Here is a 17,216-nt window from a genome sequence, read left to right as displayed (position 1 = left end):
TTTTTGTTCATTTAATACTTTGAACTCAATTATTTCGTTGTAAATTAATTTTTTATTTTTTTATTTTTATACCAAAATTCATAATTTTTTTTTGCCTACAAATAGAGACTTGGTTCGTTTGATTTGGACACCGAAAAAAAAAACGCAATTTTTCACTACCTTAATCTCATTTTTTGTCTACTAAATATGTTACTTGTGTGTTGTAATTTAACACGCACCACTCAACCAACTCACTGAAACCATTATACCAGGAAAATAGTAGATAATATTCTGGAACTTTTGGTATATTTTATGAAATTTTTGGAGACCTGAAACTATTTTTAGTTAATTAAATGAGATAAAACTGTAATTAAAAACTAATGTTTGCTTCTGAAACCATTTTACTGGTAGAATGGTTGCACATAGTTGTATTTTGAAACCATTTTACTGGTAGAATGGTTTCAATGAGTAATTTATTAATTGTGTTTGCTTCTAAAACCATTTATTTGGTACAATGGTTTCAGAGAGTTGTAATCTGAAACCATTTTGCTGGTAGAATGGTTTCAGTAAGTTGATTATTAGTTATTTGCTTCTGAAACCATTTAACTTGTAGAATGGTTGCACATAGTTGTATTCTGAAACCATTTTACTGGTAGAATGGTTTCAGTGAGTAATTTATTAATTGTGTTTGCTTCTGAAACCATTTATCTGGTACAATGGTTTCAGAGAGTTGTAATCTGAAACCATTTTGCTGGTAGAATGGTTTCAGTGAGTTGATGTAAGGTAGTGAAAAATGAGATTAAGGTAGTGAAAAATTGGGTTTTTTTTTTCTGTGTCCAAATCAAACGAACCAAGTCTCTATTTGTAGAGAAAAAAAAATTATGAATTTTGGTATAAAAAAAATAAATAAAAAATTAATTTACAACGAAATAATTGAGTTCAAAGTATTAAATGGAAAAAAATCACGCCCAGCCAATCAGACAGCGACACGTGTCCTGCTTTTAAAAAGTAGATTCTTCTCTCTCCAGGGTGTAATCCAGTGTGGTGCACGCGTTGGAATCTGATGGATTCGGATGATCTGGGCTGTCTGATTGATCAGACAGTCTTGATGAGATCAGATCTTGGCTGTCTGATGGAAATCAACAGCCTGTAACCATGGTACTGCGGTACGCGCGCGACACTGGATCCGCGTCCATTGATGGTAATTTGGTTAATTAATTAAAAAGAATGGGTATTTTGGTCCAACTGAAAAGGTGCACCTTGCTAACTTAGACCCAACTGGGTCTAAGTTAGCAGCCCCCATATATATATATATATATATATATATATATAAGAAGAAAAAAAAAAAAAGGAAAGAGTTTTTGCAATGATTTGCACCAGTAGTATTTGGTCCATTAATCAAGCCCATTAGATTTAGAATAGGGCGTGTACTATTTTTACAACTTTGAAATACTTTAGAAAACTTTTCTTTTTCTTTTTTGTCAAGTAATTTAGTGATTAGAATTTTATCATAAGTGAAAAATCTTAAATTCAAACTCCGACACTTACATGTTTTAATGTCTTTACATTAACTGAATTATGCTCTCGGAAATACTTTTCTACAAACAGGTGAAGAGTTTGATTTCCTTCAAATAACATCTTAGAAGTGTCAAATTAAGTATTTATATCAATTTACCGATACTTTCTCATTAATTTTATTCTAAAATTATTTATAACAAAATTAGGGAATTAATATAACTAAACTTCATACATAAAATTGATTATGAATTTCTCGTACAAAGATAATTTGATACATATATACATAATAAACAAGAAACAAATTCCATACAACCGTCCGATCTAAACTAAGCTTGAGATTGTTTTTGTGTATGTGTATGAAGTATCATGACCTCAAATTAATGATCGAGATTGACTACTACATAATACTACTACATACTAAAGGGATTATTATAATGCGTCTTTTTCAAATCAATGGTCGAGATCGATAGGTCAAAATATTTGATATTAGGCTTACTTAATGCATTCTTCTAAAGGCTTGTAGTTCTGAAAGAGTTGAGGACATGCAACAAGAGACATGGAAAAGATGAATATGTGTACATAAGCTATAAGCTATACTCTAAATCTAAATTTCAAAATGCTTCTGTTACTTATGCTAGCTAAAGTATAAAACACTCATTCAAAGATATTGATATTTTTGGAATGTGTTATCAATGTACATTTCTAGATGATCCAGGAAATGATCTAGATAACAGAAAATGCTTCAACTTTACTATCAAAACAAATAAGCCGTAGCATGGGAAATGCATGAGAGCCACTACCAAGTACCTGAAAATCCAAAAGGTCAAGAGAAAAAATAATTAAGGTGATAAAACGAATTAATTACTTAGGATGGATTTGAATAAACAGATTAATAATTAAGTACTCATTCAACTAGAAAATGTGATTATACTATATTTTCATAAGAGTGTTGGTATTTCAAGTGTGAGTTGAATACTACATCAGATGAAAAAGTAGATGTTGAACACTTTGAGATGACTCACAAAACCTAATGCCTTAAGGTTTTGGATTAAGAGGTGGTGCACAACTCACTTATGTAGTTGTTCAAGGCCCAAAGTGATGATCCCCGGACCCTTCATGACCCATCAACGGTATCAGAGCCGATTGTTTGACAAATGGTTCGACCAGCTACTTGTATCAAAAGTCTTTCTGACAACAATGGTTAGGCGGCATGTCCCGTTGAGTGCCACAATGGCGGTGCACGTGTATGGATGAAAAAGTTTCCGTTTGAGAGGGGGTATGCCCATAAAGAATGGATGGACTCACACTAGAGGGAAAAATTGTTGGTATTTCAAGTATGAGTTGAATCCAACGTCAAATGGAAAAGTAGATGTTATATCCAACTCACTTATATAGTGTTGGTATTGAACACTAACACGTGTCCGACACCGGGACACTAGTAATCTAATTGCAAGTTACCGAGTTCAAATTCTCCCAAAGACAGTTGTAAAATGACCACTTTGAATAATAAATGATATATTAATTTGCTAAGATTAATCTCGACCAAAAATTTCAGTATACTTCATATAAATAAAATAAATAAGAATATGTTCACATATAAAGGATAACACATGTTAATCAGAAACTAAATTGATCTATAGTTTTGATGGCTCTGTTCTTTCAAAAGCTCATCAGTTGAAGCAATGAGAAGACAATTATTTGAGCAATGGTTACAAAGTGAAATTTGAGAACATACCATAAGGGTGCATGTGAATTTGATAAGTCAAGGAAAGGGTAAGGCCACCTGTTACAAATTAAGGTTATCAAATTATAAATGAAGAAAATCATTCATGTAAAATGTAGTATATATTTCATTAAAAAAAATGCTAATTTTTACCAAATTGAAACAAAAACATGGATTATCCACTGAATAATCACAAATGCAGCTGTCCACAAGATAAAATATGCGAATCGAAACACCGGAAATCTCTGCATGTTTAAGAATAAACATTTGTTAATTTAAAGTTTGGAAGTTTCCGTGAGCATAACTGAATTGCTAGGGATATTGCATTTTATATGCAGGGTCGAGGTTCGAACCCGGAATCTCCTACTTATTCACCTCAAGAGGCAAACTTCTAGCCATCAAGTTACTTGACAAAAAAAATAATTTAAAAATATATATCAACCATAAATTTCTAAAAAAGAACTCACCATGCAATTCAATGATGTATCACCAAGGAGGAAAACAACATTCATGGTGTGCATGCAAAAAATCAACTGCAAGAATGAAAATAGCAAATATTTTCAAATGAAAGAAAAGCATCTTATTAGCTGCAACATGGAAGACATGACCCTATAGTTCTGTATGTTGGGTATGATTTATAGTTATTGTCTTACCTGACTTTGTTATCAAAGTCGGAGACATAGGCTTAGCCGAACTTTGTATTTAAATACAGGGCGCCAGTCGGAGACATAGGCACAATTAGCCGAACTTTGTTATCAAATATTGTGCGTTCATTATTTATGTTTTTTTACATCTTTATTTATTTTTTTTAACCGGTTCGTTATCATGAATATCAAGTATGAGTTTCATACTAAAAGGATTAAATGAGGGACTAGAGACAATGTTGATGATACTTACAAAATCAAGACTGTAATGATTGGATGTTCTCACTGGATAAAGGATGAACCAGAATACAATGTCAGTGAGTATTACAGCACCTGCACAAGTCTATAAAGAAAATGAGAAAATTATTATATCAGTAAATTGTATCCTAAATTTGATGAAAAACAACTGAAACTTGTTAAACAAGTTACATACTTACAAACTTCATGTTCAAATGAGAATTTTAAATTTTAGTGTTCTAAAAAACAAGAGAGAACCGAAGTGAGACATTAGTTGATCTAATCAAGGTTTTTAGGCAGTTTTACGATTCTTGATATTGCCAAAAATAGAGGTCAAATGTGACTGATACAACCTCAATTTCCGTCACATTTCCGTTTTGGCAATATCAAAAACCGTGATTTCACTAACGGCCCAAATAGGGGTCGTAGATATTTATTTAAAACCCTGAAGATAATATCTTGCGAGATTGTTTGCCGCTCATTTGGGTTCAACAGGTTTGAAGGAGTAGCCTCTGCAATGCGTGTAGATGATACCTGGTTTACGCCAAAAAAAAAATATCTTGCAGATATTAACATACACCGAACGAATCTCTTGATTAAATTACCTGATAAATTATTTGAAAAATGTAACCCCATACACCAGCAATTTCTCTGGTATGGAATTCCTGATCAGGACTCTTAGGCAGTTCAGGAATATCTAAAGAAGCATCATTAATTGTTCTGTCACCAAATTCATTGTCTTTCAATAAACATCCATATATTGAAAAACAGGATCCAAGCTGAAAGTAAAATTTAGAACACAAGCACTTAGATAACATATGAACTGAAAATATTTTAAATAGATATATAACATTTTCATGCTAATTTATTTTTTACTATAATGTACAAGAGTAAAATTTAAAGTTTTACCCCAAAGTAAATTGTGACCAGAGTAAATGTCAATCTGTTAAACAGAAAGAAAACAAACCACAATATATTAGAATATTTATAAACAAGTGTTTATGTCGGTAGATAAATTCAAATTAGTCATTCCAAAGAGACGCTAAATGTCTAAAAAGTAATATAAAAATAATTATGAAACAAAAGTCTCTAATTGAGGAGCTAAAGGCAACAAAACAAGTAGTGAAATTTCAAAAACATATAAAAAGATATACAAAATATTTTTTAATTTAATACAAGTGGTAAGAGTCTTGACCCCTTAAGCATGTGGTTAGGGGTTTGATTTTTGGCTCATGCATATGGAGAAAACTCGGTTGGGAGGGGAGAACCCACCTTGTGTGCTCCACAGGTTTCCTGACTGAAATTAGTCATCGCTAACAGCAGTAAAAACTTCGTACCAATATTATGGTAAAAAAAAAAAACTATATTATTAAAATATGCATAATGTAATAACTTACTGAGTATAGTAGTAAAATATGCCAGTTCCTTCAGCAGCCACATTAGCAATGATCAAAGCCAAAAGAACAATAAAAGAAATTATTCTATAAATAAGAAGCCAAGATGGATCAATTCCTTCAAGACATGTATTCCAAGCTTCATCTTCATACAACAATCCATCTATTTCTTCATGATTTTCTCCCCTTTGTTTATTGAATCCTTCATACTTGAAAATTAAATAAGATCCTAGTGTCATTGAAATCAAAAGCCATAGTGCACAAATGAAGAATCTCACATTCAACCAATAACTTGTTGTAGTTGTATCTGTTGTCATTGTTGGTTGCCATGTATGGCTTGGTGACCATGTTATGAAACTCATGAGTAATGTATGATTATTCTTGATGCAATATTATCAACCCTTTTAATGATAATTAGACTATAATTCTCTACTCATTCAAAGAATGATGAAATTATTGAGATATTACAAAGATCACTTTAATGCCAAAATGTTGCAAATTGTATGAATTCTAATAGTAACAAAAAAAATGCATTTAGAAAATGTAGAAGAGTGATCACAACATAAATGCAACCAAACCATTCAAATGTAGGAGAAAATGAACCTAAAAAACTAAAAGCATAATAAGCTTGCTCATAAATTTTTTAAGCCAATGACACTTATATTCCTTGCTTGAGATGAACTTAGACAAAAGTACATAAAGTTTAACACTTCATTCAAATGAAATAAAAAATAAATAAATAAGATACTTCATTCACTAATGTTGAGAAGTAAAATTGAGAGACATGAAGTATAGATGCTTTGCTTGATTACAAGGAATTTGGTGATAGATAAAGGAATAAGATGCCTTTTGGATTTGTTGGGTGATCAGTGATCACTATTTCATCTTATTGGAAAGACATTTAACAGAAGAATGGAATATTCATAAATCATAACCATGATATGATATATAACTATTAACTAGACAATGGCACAAACAGAATACGCCTTTTTCTAACAATATATGGTCATTTATTATTTCTTATAATAATTTTCAATGTTGTTGTTTCTTTTCTTTTTTTGTATAATAATCACTTTCAATGTTCGGTTCTTACATGTATGTTGTCAATATTAATAATTACTTATTCATCTCATGTCACATTTGGATTATTCTTTTGTTTATTATCCGTTTGAAGTATCATAATTTTGCAAGTAATATAACAGATATTGCATCCCTCATGAAACCAAGGGACATAATATTTTTTGAGAAAAATGACCAATTAATTATATACAACTATTTTTTTTCATGATTAGTAATTTTACAATTTTAAGCTACTTTGCTAATTTACACAAGCTCTTCTCAAGTTATTATAGTTGTTTTTTTAAGTCTTAGTACTTATTTCTAAATTTGAGCTTATTAACAAGCAAATCAACTGGTAGCGTTCCGGGTTGAGCATAAGTATCCACTATATCATTAAACTCGTCGACGTCTCCATCGTCATTGTAGTAATCATCATTATCTTCATCATCATTGTTGCCATTATAATCATCAACATCCTCTACGCCGTCACTTGAAGAAGTAAATGCTGGATAGGAGTGTTCTGTGGCATGCGAAATACCCTCAAATTCTTCTACCTTCTCCAAGAGAGCATCAGGACCAAGATTAAATTCTTCTAGCAACAAAGCTTTGTTTGCCTCAATTGCACTCTTCCACAAAGATAACATTTTTGAGCTTGTTTTGACCATGTTGCTTATATCCTTTGATTGATTATCGCCAACCTTATCTGATTAACATTGTCAAATCATAATCATAATGTTACATATGAATAGGTCAAAGATATAACACAAAAACACAAACAAAACTATCATACATGATCAATCTATGACAATGGAGGGAATATATCAATTCGTCTCAAGGCTAATATTGCTTCCCTAGGAAAATCATTGTCGAAGAAATTTCGAGGAAACTCCATTTACTGCAACGCCGCATCCCATGCGAAAAACTTATTTTCCTCAATAATCCCCCCACAGTATCACTTTACATAACAAAATCTAATTTAGCCATTCTAAACTTCCAATTAGCTCAAGAAAATTCAAAAAACCTCAGTATGCATTTCTAGAATATATCTCCTGTTCTTGGTCACCGTTGAAATACATACGAAGAAAACTAAGAAATTGACTTTGTATTATCAGCTTGGGAAATTCATCAAACATGTCGTCATAAACCTCTAATCTGTTTTTAGCACAAACCATATCATTCCTAGAGATCAGATTGCTCACAATCACCTCATTTTAAACACAAAATACTACTATTATTTGTATCTTTCAATTTTACTTTTTTACTTTTCAGTTATTCTTTTCTCTTTTTGTAGATGCATTGAGAATTCTCATGCTAGTCTCTTAGTCTTCACCAATAATATTTCATAATATATACACATATATGTATGTATTCTGTAGGAGAAATCCATTCGGACAAGACTTTTAATAGAAAATGGTGCAACCAACTTTTTTCTCTAACACATACCTGTATTGTCCAAATTCCTTGTAATGCCAACTGCAGCAGGTGGAAAAACTGGAGCTTGTGGGTACTTTGATTTCCAGTCTCTGCCCCTCCAAATCAGTACTTTTTCATCATCAAAAGACAATAGCACACAAGGAACCAAATCCTGCCAAAGCAAGAAGATCAAATTGCATGCAACAGAATGCTTCTAAATAATGATCGCAGTAATACTTTAGTATACATACACAATGCATACTATACTATATTACAGTATAAAAATTATTTGGGTTTGACAAAAAGATGAAAGGAACAATGTATAATAAAGAAGACAAAGAAAACAAGTTATCTAGTACCTTAAGCTTGGCACCTAACTTCTTGTAATCACTAGGGTCCAATCCCTTGCAGTCAATCTTCACCAAATGGCTCCCTTCAAAAGCATCTCTGACATCCTTTACAAGTGATGTGTATACTCCATTTTTGCCTGCAACAAGACAAAAGTAAATGAGATGTTTAAATTAAGAAAAAGAAGGCACAACCAGTGTCTTAAATAAATGTGTAATTAGCCCAAAAGGAGAATGTAAAATCAACAATAACTTTAAACAGAAAAGAGTGCTTAATATGCAGGATAAATATGCAGATCAACAAAGAAATGCAAAACATAATAACAACCCAATTCTAATTGATTTTGATTATCTTTCCACCTAATATGATTTTGTATTCGATTCTTCTGCTGGTTTACTTGCATTGAATATTCTATTTTCAATATCATACTCAACTAACCAGGTGATGTTCCTTCTTGCCAATACCCTTAAAAAGTCAAAAGCATATCGTGTGGTCAAATTTTTTTATTTGGGCAATGATACTTGATACTTAAGTCTAATGACATGTAGATTTGCAAGACTTACAGTCTTACACAGCTATTAATTACACTAAATTGTAATTCATCCAACTTCCAACCGTTTTAAATACTACACCTAAAGATTTGAGTCTAAGGAAACTCTAGTCTCACCTTGCGACTGCAGTTACTCTATGCAAGTTGTCAAATTTCTTCATGCAGTGTGTTTGTCAAAATTAGAAAGAGAAATCTAAAAATTAATAGATAGTTACCTATTTTACATATGGGCAACAATCTTTTCCCTTTCATCCGTAACTCATCTGCTTCAGCTTTTGTTAATCCTTCTGGAGCATCTTGTATAAGTTTTGGATAAACAGGAGCAGCTGGCTTCCAGAGCATCACTGGATACTGCGGACGAGTACGGTAGTTGTAATTTCTGCCACGGAAAAGATAAACTACACCACCATCTCGATGTATTATTTTCCCCCCTGCTTTCTCCTGTCACGACATATAAGGATTTTACGTCAAAGCAAAAAAAGGTGATTATATGCAAGTTGCAACAATCAACTTTCATGCACGGTTCATAACAAACTTATTGATTTGGTCAATGCTGTGCAGTGATTGATTTGAGAAAAGTAAAAACTATCAAATAACCGATTATCCCAAAAGCATAAGCTGTTAGGATGGAGTCACATCAATGGTTTTATATTATTTCTAACACACCCCCTCACGCAAGAGCCCACTTGGGCTTGAAGCGTGGATAATGCATAGGCCCACCTACCATATGCTTAAATTCCACTTTTTAATTTGAAAGTGAGGGGAGCGGGGATCGAACTCTATACCACTTAGTCATAGAGCCTCTGATACCATGTCAAATAACCGATTATCCCAAAAGCTTAAGCTGTCAGGATAGTCACATCAATGAGTCTTTTTTTTTTTTTTTGAATGGCAACATCAGTGGAATCTATATCTGTTAGTAACTCAGAAAATGAGATGGGAACCCAGAAAGAAAGAAATACAGGATGGGAGTTGTACTATTGAGCTATGAATTCTAAAGTCTCTAAACATAAAATGTGGAATAGAATCCCCTCAAGGATTTTTCCTTCACAGTGGATCTTTCCTTTCCTTCACAGTCTGATTTCCTTATTTACCTAACTAATGAACTGACTGACTACCGGCTGTCCTTATTCAACCTTGATGAGATCATGAGACACCCTAATAATATATTCACTTTGAAGTTCCACCTTGCCCTTGACGGCTTGACGTGGGATTTGGGGATTCCCATTTTGTGAGACTTCCCGCTGATCATCTCCCAACCATTCCCTCCTTTTGGATCTTGATAATATCTCCATACTCAACAACTTGTTCATCTTCTGCAAAGATCATAATCCACATACTTTTTCAGGCAATGGGAATTTTTGTGTTCGGGGGACAAAATGGTTGTCATTTTCAAATCTGAACTCATGACTTCATGTGCATTCAAGGTTTGTGAATATTGTGTTATATTTACAAAGCCGACTTGGACTCTGCGTTAGGAAAAATGGTCAGAGTGAAAGATTGGTAAAGGCTGCCATGTATTGTGATGGGACTTGAAACTTGAAAGTCTAATAACCCATCTATTAGGAAGAAATATTTCAGAAGGGTGTAGGATGTAGAATTCTGTTAGGTAGTGACATAGGACAGTAATGTAGACTTTATATATTGAATTATGCAGAACAGCTATTACTAGTAATGTATTTCTAGTATGTTATGTAGATAGGGGGTTAGGAAGTAGTTATGGTGTCTATTTGTAGTTCTAGCAAAGTTCTACATCCTATGCTGTGCCCCCTTTAGGAGTATGCCTTCCAAATTGATGTTTATTATAATTAAACATATAATTTACAAAAACTATATAAAAGATGTTCTTCCGGAGTTGATGAACTCCTACCGATAATACACTCTGTCCAAAACTACCAAATACATATTGTAACTTCCTCTATGCCCCGTACTGATGTCATATACTACGAAAACATAAGTGCTATAAACTGTTCTGTATAATTAGATACAAAACTGTTCTACACAATTAAATACATGTCTTCTACATTGCTGTCTGATCAAATACACAACTGTCCTACATAGTTTTCCATCCTCATCACCTTCTTTAGTATACCTTCCAAATAGATGGCTTGTTGGACTTTCAAGTGACATCAGATAGTAGTTGTTGAGGATAATTTTGAAGATGTTAATCATTTCTATTTTATGGTATGGAGTGTTAGGCATGTTGAAAATGAAGGACAGTGTCTTGTTTGATTCAGGGTTGTTTGAGATTATAGGAATTGTGTACAGGATATTACTACAAGTAAATGATGCATGGCCAACTATACCAGGTCAAAATCCTTGTTCAAAAACGATCCAGTTTGTAAACTAGTACAAGATAAAAGCCACTCTATGTATGTGACTATCCAAGACAAGACTATATATAACATCATAAGTAAATCCACTAAAAAACAGTTTCACCACAAACTATACTAATTGACATAATATTATTTTTCATTTCAAGATTATAACCTGTTGTTCTTGTGCACAATCTATACATACCCAGCCAGGAATGATATTATGAAAATGTTGTTATATAATGTTGAGGAAGTAGACAGGATTGGGAATCAAATTCAAACCTCAATATGGCGGCAAACATTATCCATATCAACAGTGGGAACACCTTTACACCGAATTTTACAAACGCGGCGACGCTTCCAATGTGAATGTATCAACTCCAACATGTTATGCGTTAATCCGTCCCTTCCTAAACCACCAAATGAAAACCAAACATCATTAGCACAGTCCAATACTTCACCATTCATGGTATATTTAAAACCTTAACTACTAATAATTCAATCAAACAAAAGTAGCCATGAATTTGAACTCACCGAGATTAACCTGGCGATTATCAGACATCATAGGCTTAACAAGCATTTTGACCTCCCATTTCTTAAGAGGCTCACCAAGTATCTCCTTTCTACTCATTCCTTCTTCTGGAAACTTCCCAAGAGGAAAAGGACCCGGCATTTCAACTTTCTTAACACCTTTCATATCAGGAGGCGGAGGATTAAACGAATCAAAAAGCGGAATATTCTTCTTCGACTTCTTCAACGGAGCTTTACCAGTCCAAGGCCTCGGCATCGTCGGCGGTTCAAAAGGTAAAAACGCCGGTTCACGAATCGCTAACGGTTTCACTTTCGGTGTCTCCGAGTAACTGAACTGGAATTCGAAAGGTGCGCCGGGGAGAAGATAGGAAACGCCTGATTCACCGATTATTACGGAACGGTCGCCTTCGGAAGTGATGACTGTGGGGTTTTTAATGGGTTTGTAGTATTTGGATTTGTTGTGGTGTTTGAAGGCTGGGTTTGGTGGTGGTGGTGGTGGTGGTTTTTTAGGGGGAGGGTATTTGGGAATGGGAATAGGGGGACGAGGAGTGGCAGATGATGATGAGGAGGAGGTAGGGTTGTTGGGTGGAGGTAAGGATGAGAAGAGGTTGGACCTCCCCGGAAGGGAAGAAGATAATGCAACTATAACCATTGATCAATGTCTGGTTTTTTCAGTTACTCTCTCACCCACCACACTGGATAAGAACTGTTGGGCACCAAAATGCATAATTTTTTATTTATTTATTTATTTATTTAGAATCGGAATTGTTATGAATAATATGTAATGAATGTCTATTATTGTGTAGGTTTTCTTGTCCCCTAATTGTGTCCTATAAATAAGACTCATTTGTTACGATGTAAAGCACACTTGTGAATAGAATAATAACAATGGTCTAACAATGGTTTATTTCTTTCTCTTCTCTCTTTCTCTTCTCCTTCTATATTCTTGTTATTCTTTAGAAATAGTTCATAACACGTTATCAGCACGATAGTCTCTCCTCTTTCAAGAAAGGTATAACAACAATGGGAAGTGACAATTTTATTTTATATATGAATTTTTTTTTATTCTATTTTTTCAGATTATTTTGTTCTTCTCGTTTTTTTTTATATTGATTCACAAACCTACGATCCAGAAGTATCGTGGTGAAATTTTGAAATATGAATCCTGAAGATTCATAGTATGATGAAATTTTAAAATATGAATCCTGAAGATTCATAAGCATACGCTTCTAAAAGTACCGTAAAATATATTTTAAAATATGAATCCTGAAGATTCATAGATATAAGTAAAATGAACATCAATCCCTGAAGGATTGGATAAATAACTGATTTAATCTGTTATATAGTTCTTGAACAATTTAAAAACCAATTATACTCCACGAATTCTTGAAGAATTCATTATGGATACATCTATGAAGGATTGTACAATTAGATATATTATAATATAACGAAGAATATGGATTATTCTTATGAGGATTGCATAAAGGATTATTCTTACATTATAACGATATTATATAGTTCCTGAAGAACTTAAAAGAAAAATCAAATTATTTCTTAAGAATTCCAGAAGAATTCAATATACATATGCATCCCTAAAGGATAGTTTTACCAATTTTTATAAAATTTTGGCAATTTACAATTTTCAATGGATTTATTTATTTATTTCTATATTGTACAAAACATAAAAAATGTATATCATATGCCAATTTTGTTATCAATACGTTATATGCCAATTTATTTTTTATTTTTTCAATAAGTTACTAATTAATCTTATTCATAACATAGGTTACATTATAATTATTATTAAGTTACTATTTAATTTGCATTATAAATTTTCAGTACGTTACATTACATTAGTATTAATAAAAAATAATTGGAATTAATTTTTTTTATTTGACTATGTTTATTATGCTTATCTAAGTATTTGCTTAATTTTATTATTTGATGATAGTATATATCAATGATAAATGAATGAAAAATCATTCCCAGAAGTGAATGAAGTCCAACCCATTGATGTTACTCCATTCCCGGAAGTGAATGTAGCAACACACGATTACCATGGACAAAATTGTGGCCATCGTTGAGGTAATAATAATGACCGTGTTAATTTTAAAAGCTCGGCTTCTCGCTAGAATTGAAAGAAAAAAAAAGGAAAAGTGGACAAATTAGCAAAACTAATGAAAATATATATGTGATATTATAATTAAAGAAGAAAAAGGGAAAACCTTAATATTGAAGCATCTTTGAATGATTGCTCAAAGAATGAAATTTTCTTGAAGAAATTATGAAGATCATTGTGATCATTATATGAAGGTCACTTGTGATATTGTAACATCCCGGATTTTTGGGACATTAATTAATAAAATTTTAACCAAAACAGTTAACATTTTTATTTTTAAAAGAATAAAATAAACTTATATTACTAAATATGAAACATTAAAATCATAGATCTCTCGAAATTAATAATTAAGAATATAGTAATTACAAAATATTGAATTTATCTTCAACTCAAAATAAAATTCTACACCAAGACTCTTGACCTATTACTACCCAAAACATATCCTATTGCTGGTCATAACTCTGATACGCTTGTGAGAATCTCTCTCGGCAAGGCTAACACCAATGTCCACGAATCTTAGAGCCTCAACTACACGTCACTACGCTCTCGCTGCGCAACTCTGATTTACTGGATTAGTAACCTGGCCAAATTTATACATGAGGGTCGCTCCAAAACATAGGAAAACATCAATTAACCATGCATATATACATAGGGAAAACTCATAAATTACCAATAATAAAATAAGTAGTTGTCAATCACTTACCACACGACACCATAGTTACACTCTCTGATGTTTCACCAAATCCTAAAGATTAGTCTATACCATATTTTAATGCACCCTATATGATCCGGATATCACCGCTCCGCAGAGTAAATTGTCCCACCATTGGACAGTGTCCCACCATTGGACACAATACCCCACCATTGGGTATTAAGGTTCGGTACCCCACCATTGGGTATTATTCCAAACCACACCAAAAATGTATGAATTTCCTATCACCGCTAAGTTAGTCAACACCAAAAATTACTCACACCGAGTAACTAATCAAAACGATCTTATTCTAACTCCGGTTTAGAGATAAGATCTCCCTAATGACAACCCCACTCACCAACCAGATACACCATTGATAACTCTGTTAGAATACAGAATCACATATTTATTATTATTATTGTTGTTATTATTAGAATCACATATTATTAGCATGTAAATCAATGTATATTAACTTAGTGACAGCAAATCATGACTCATGTATGACTCATGTATTGATGTATATATTTTGCCAAGATGAATGAAATACACATGCATCAATATTATCTTATATGGTATCAGAGCCTCTCCACGATCCGTTGGGCCACCTGTTATCAGGTTTCCGCTATCGGGCCACCTACCGTTTATATCCACGCACCAAGCCCAATAGTGCTGGGCGTGAGGGGGTGTGTTAAGAGTCCCACATCGGTTGAGAGATGGCCTGACTAAGTGTTTATATACTAGAGGCAATCCTCACCTTACAAGCTGGATTTGTAAGGTTGAGTTAGGCCCAATACTCAATTTTAAGATCGCTGTGTTCAATCCTTTTTTTTTTCTTAACAATGGCCAACAAATCTGATAAACCCTTCCACCCTGCTCTTGCTGTCACAAATGTCAAAAACTTCATCTCCATCACTCTAGAGATGGAGAAGAGCCACTATCCCTCCTGGGCAGAGCTATTCAAAATCCATTGCCGCGCATACGAAGTCATCGATCACATTATCCCACCAGAACCTGCTGTCGAAACATCCAAAACAGCATCTGAAAAAGAAAAAGAGGTTGCCGAGAGTGATCCCAAACTCTGGTCACGCTTGCATGCGATTGTCCTTCAATGGATTTACGGTACGATCTCTACCGATCTTTTGCACACCATCTTGGAACCGAATTCCACTGCACAGCAAGCTTGGGAGCGATTGGAAAACATTTTTCAGGATAATAAGAATTCTCGGGCTGTGTACCTGGAAAACCAATTCGCTAACGTCAATATGAACGATTTTCCCAACATCTCGGCTTATTGCCAAGAAGTAAAAATGCTTGCCGACCAACTAGCCAGCGTTGGTTCACCAGTTTCAGAGCACAGACTCGTTCTTCAATTGATTGCAGGTCTCAATGAGAACTATGATGGTGTTGCGACACTCATTCAGCAGCATGATTCTTTGCCGCACTTTTACGAAGCACGGTCCAAGTTAATACTTGAAGAAACCCTCAAAACTAAACAAGCAGCAATCGCCGCAAACGCCGCAGGCACAGCCCTCCTCACCACCATCACTGATGCATCCAGTTATGGAAATAATTCCATCTCAGCAAATCACAGCAACACTGGACAGAAACGCAACCAAAATCGCAACAGTAATCGAGGAAAGAATGGCGGCAACAGAGGACGAGGTCGTGGAGGCAACAACCACGGCAGAGGATCGCAACATGGTGGACAACATCGTCCGTGGCAGCAACAACAAAATCCATGGCAGCAACAACAAAAACCATATCCATGGGCTTCTTACCCACCGTGGGAGTATTGGGGACAACATCCATGGGCTGCTCCTCCTTGTCCCTACCCCACCTCACCATGGGCTCGTCCACCTCCTACTCGTCAACCCGGGAATCCCAGCAATCGCCCACCACAGGCATACAGTGCCCAAGCACCAAATTATGCACCTACCGACATTGATACGGCGATGCAGAATATGTCCATCAATGTTCCCGATGACAATTGGTACATGGATACTGGCGCAACCTCACACATGACCTCATCTCATGGTACTCTCTCATCTTATTTTAATATGAGCACTAATAAAAATATTGTTGTTGGTAGTGGACAGGAAATTCCAATTCATGGTTACGGACAAACTTGTCTTTCCCCACCTCACCCACCTTTAACTCTAAACAATGTCATGCATGCCCCAAAACTCATTAAAAACTTAATCTCTGTGCGTCGTTTCACCATTGATAATAATGTATCTATTGAGTTTGACCCTTTTGGTTTTTCTGTGAAGGATATTCAGACAGGGATGCCACTAATGAGATGTAATAGCACCGGAGATCTATATCCTATCACCAAAACCACCGGACATCCTTCCACCTCTCCATCAACATTTGCAGCTATCTCTTCCGTCTTATGGCATGATCGTTTGGGACACCCGGGAGCACATGTTTTAAGTTTTCTTAGAAATAATAAGTTTATTGATTATAAACAATCTTCATGTCGTTCTATTTGTCAATCTTGCATTTTTGGGAAACATATTAAATTACCATTTTCGCTTTCCAAATCTCACACTACTAAGCCTTTTGATATAATACATAGTGATTTGTGGACATCACCAAATTTAAGTTCAGCAGGTCATAAGTATTATCTAGTTCTTTTGGATGATTACACTAATTTTTTGTGGACATTCCCGATTGGAAGAAAATCCCAAGTTTA

At 34.1% G+C, this 17,216-nt stretch overlaps 2 protein-coding genes across 2 annotated transcripts; both read right to left on the bottom strand.

Annotated features, from left to right (window-relative positions):
• Positions 1–1,707: 1,707 nt before the first annotated feature.
• Positions 1,708–6,395, bottom strand: LOC123924454. Its single transcript, XM_045977352.1, has 8 exons — positions 5,499–6,395; positions 5,011–5,044; positions 4,707–4,880; positions 4,118–4,207; positions 3,688–3,753; positions 3,374–3,465; positions 3,233–3,280; positions 1,708–2,304 (listed from the first exon to the last, which is right to left on the bottom strand). The coding sequence occupies exons 1-8, from the start codon at positions 5,855–5,857 to the stop codon at positions 2,187–2,189; spliced, it is 981 nt and encodes a 326-aa protein (XP_045833308.1). The 5' UTR covers positions 5,858–6,395; the 3' UTR covers positions 1,708–2,186.
• Positions 6,396–6,691: 296 nt separating this feature from the next.
• LOC123924453 (CRS2-associated factor 2, chloroplastic) lies at positions 6,692–12,436 on the bottom strand. The gene is made up of 6 exons (XM_045977351.1): positions 11,715–12,436; positions 11,463–11,590; positions 9,081–9,306; positions 8,327–8,454; positions 7,998–8,139; positions 6,692–7,257 (listed from the first exon to the last, which is right to left on the bottom strand). The coding sequence occupies exons 1-6, from the start codon at positions 12,361–12,363 to the stop codon at positions 6,863–6,865; spliced, it is 1,668 nt and encodes a 555-aa protein (XP_045833307.1). The 5' UTR covers positions 12,364–12,436; the 3' UTR covers positions 6,692–6,862.
• Between the last annotated feature and the right edge of the window lie 4,780 nt (positions 12,437–17,216).

The sequence above is a fragment of the Trifolium pratense genome, linkage group LG4 (assembly GCF_020283565.1).
Source record: "Trifolium pratense cultivar HEN17-A07 linkage group LG4, ARS_RC_1.1, whole genome shotgun sequence".
Classification (NCBI taxonomy): Eukaryota; Viridiplantae; Streptophyta; class Magnoliopsida; order Fabales; family Fabaceae; genus Trifolium; species Trifolium pratense.
This window is presented reverse-complemented; position numbering and strand designations above follow the sequence as displayed.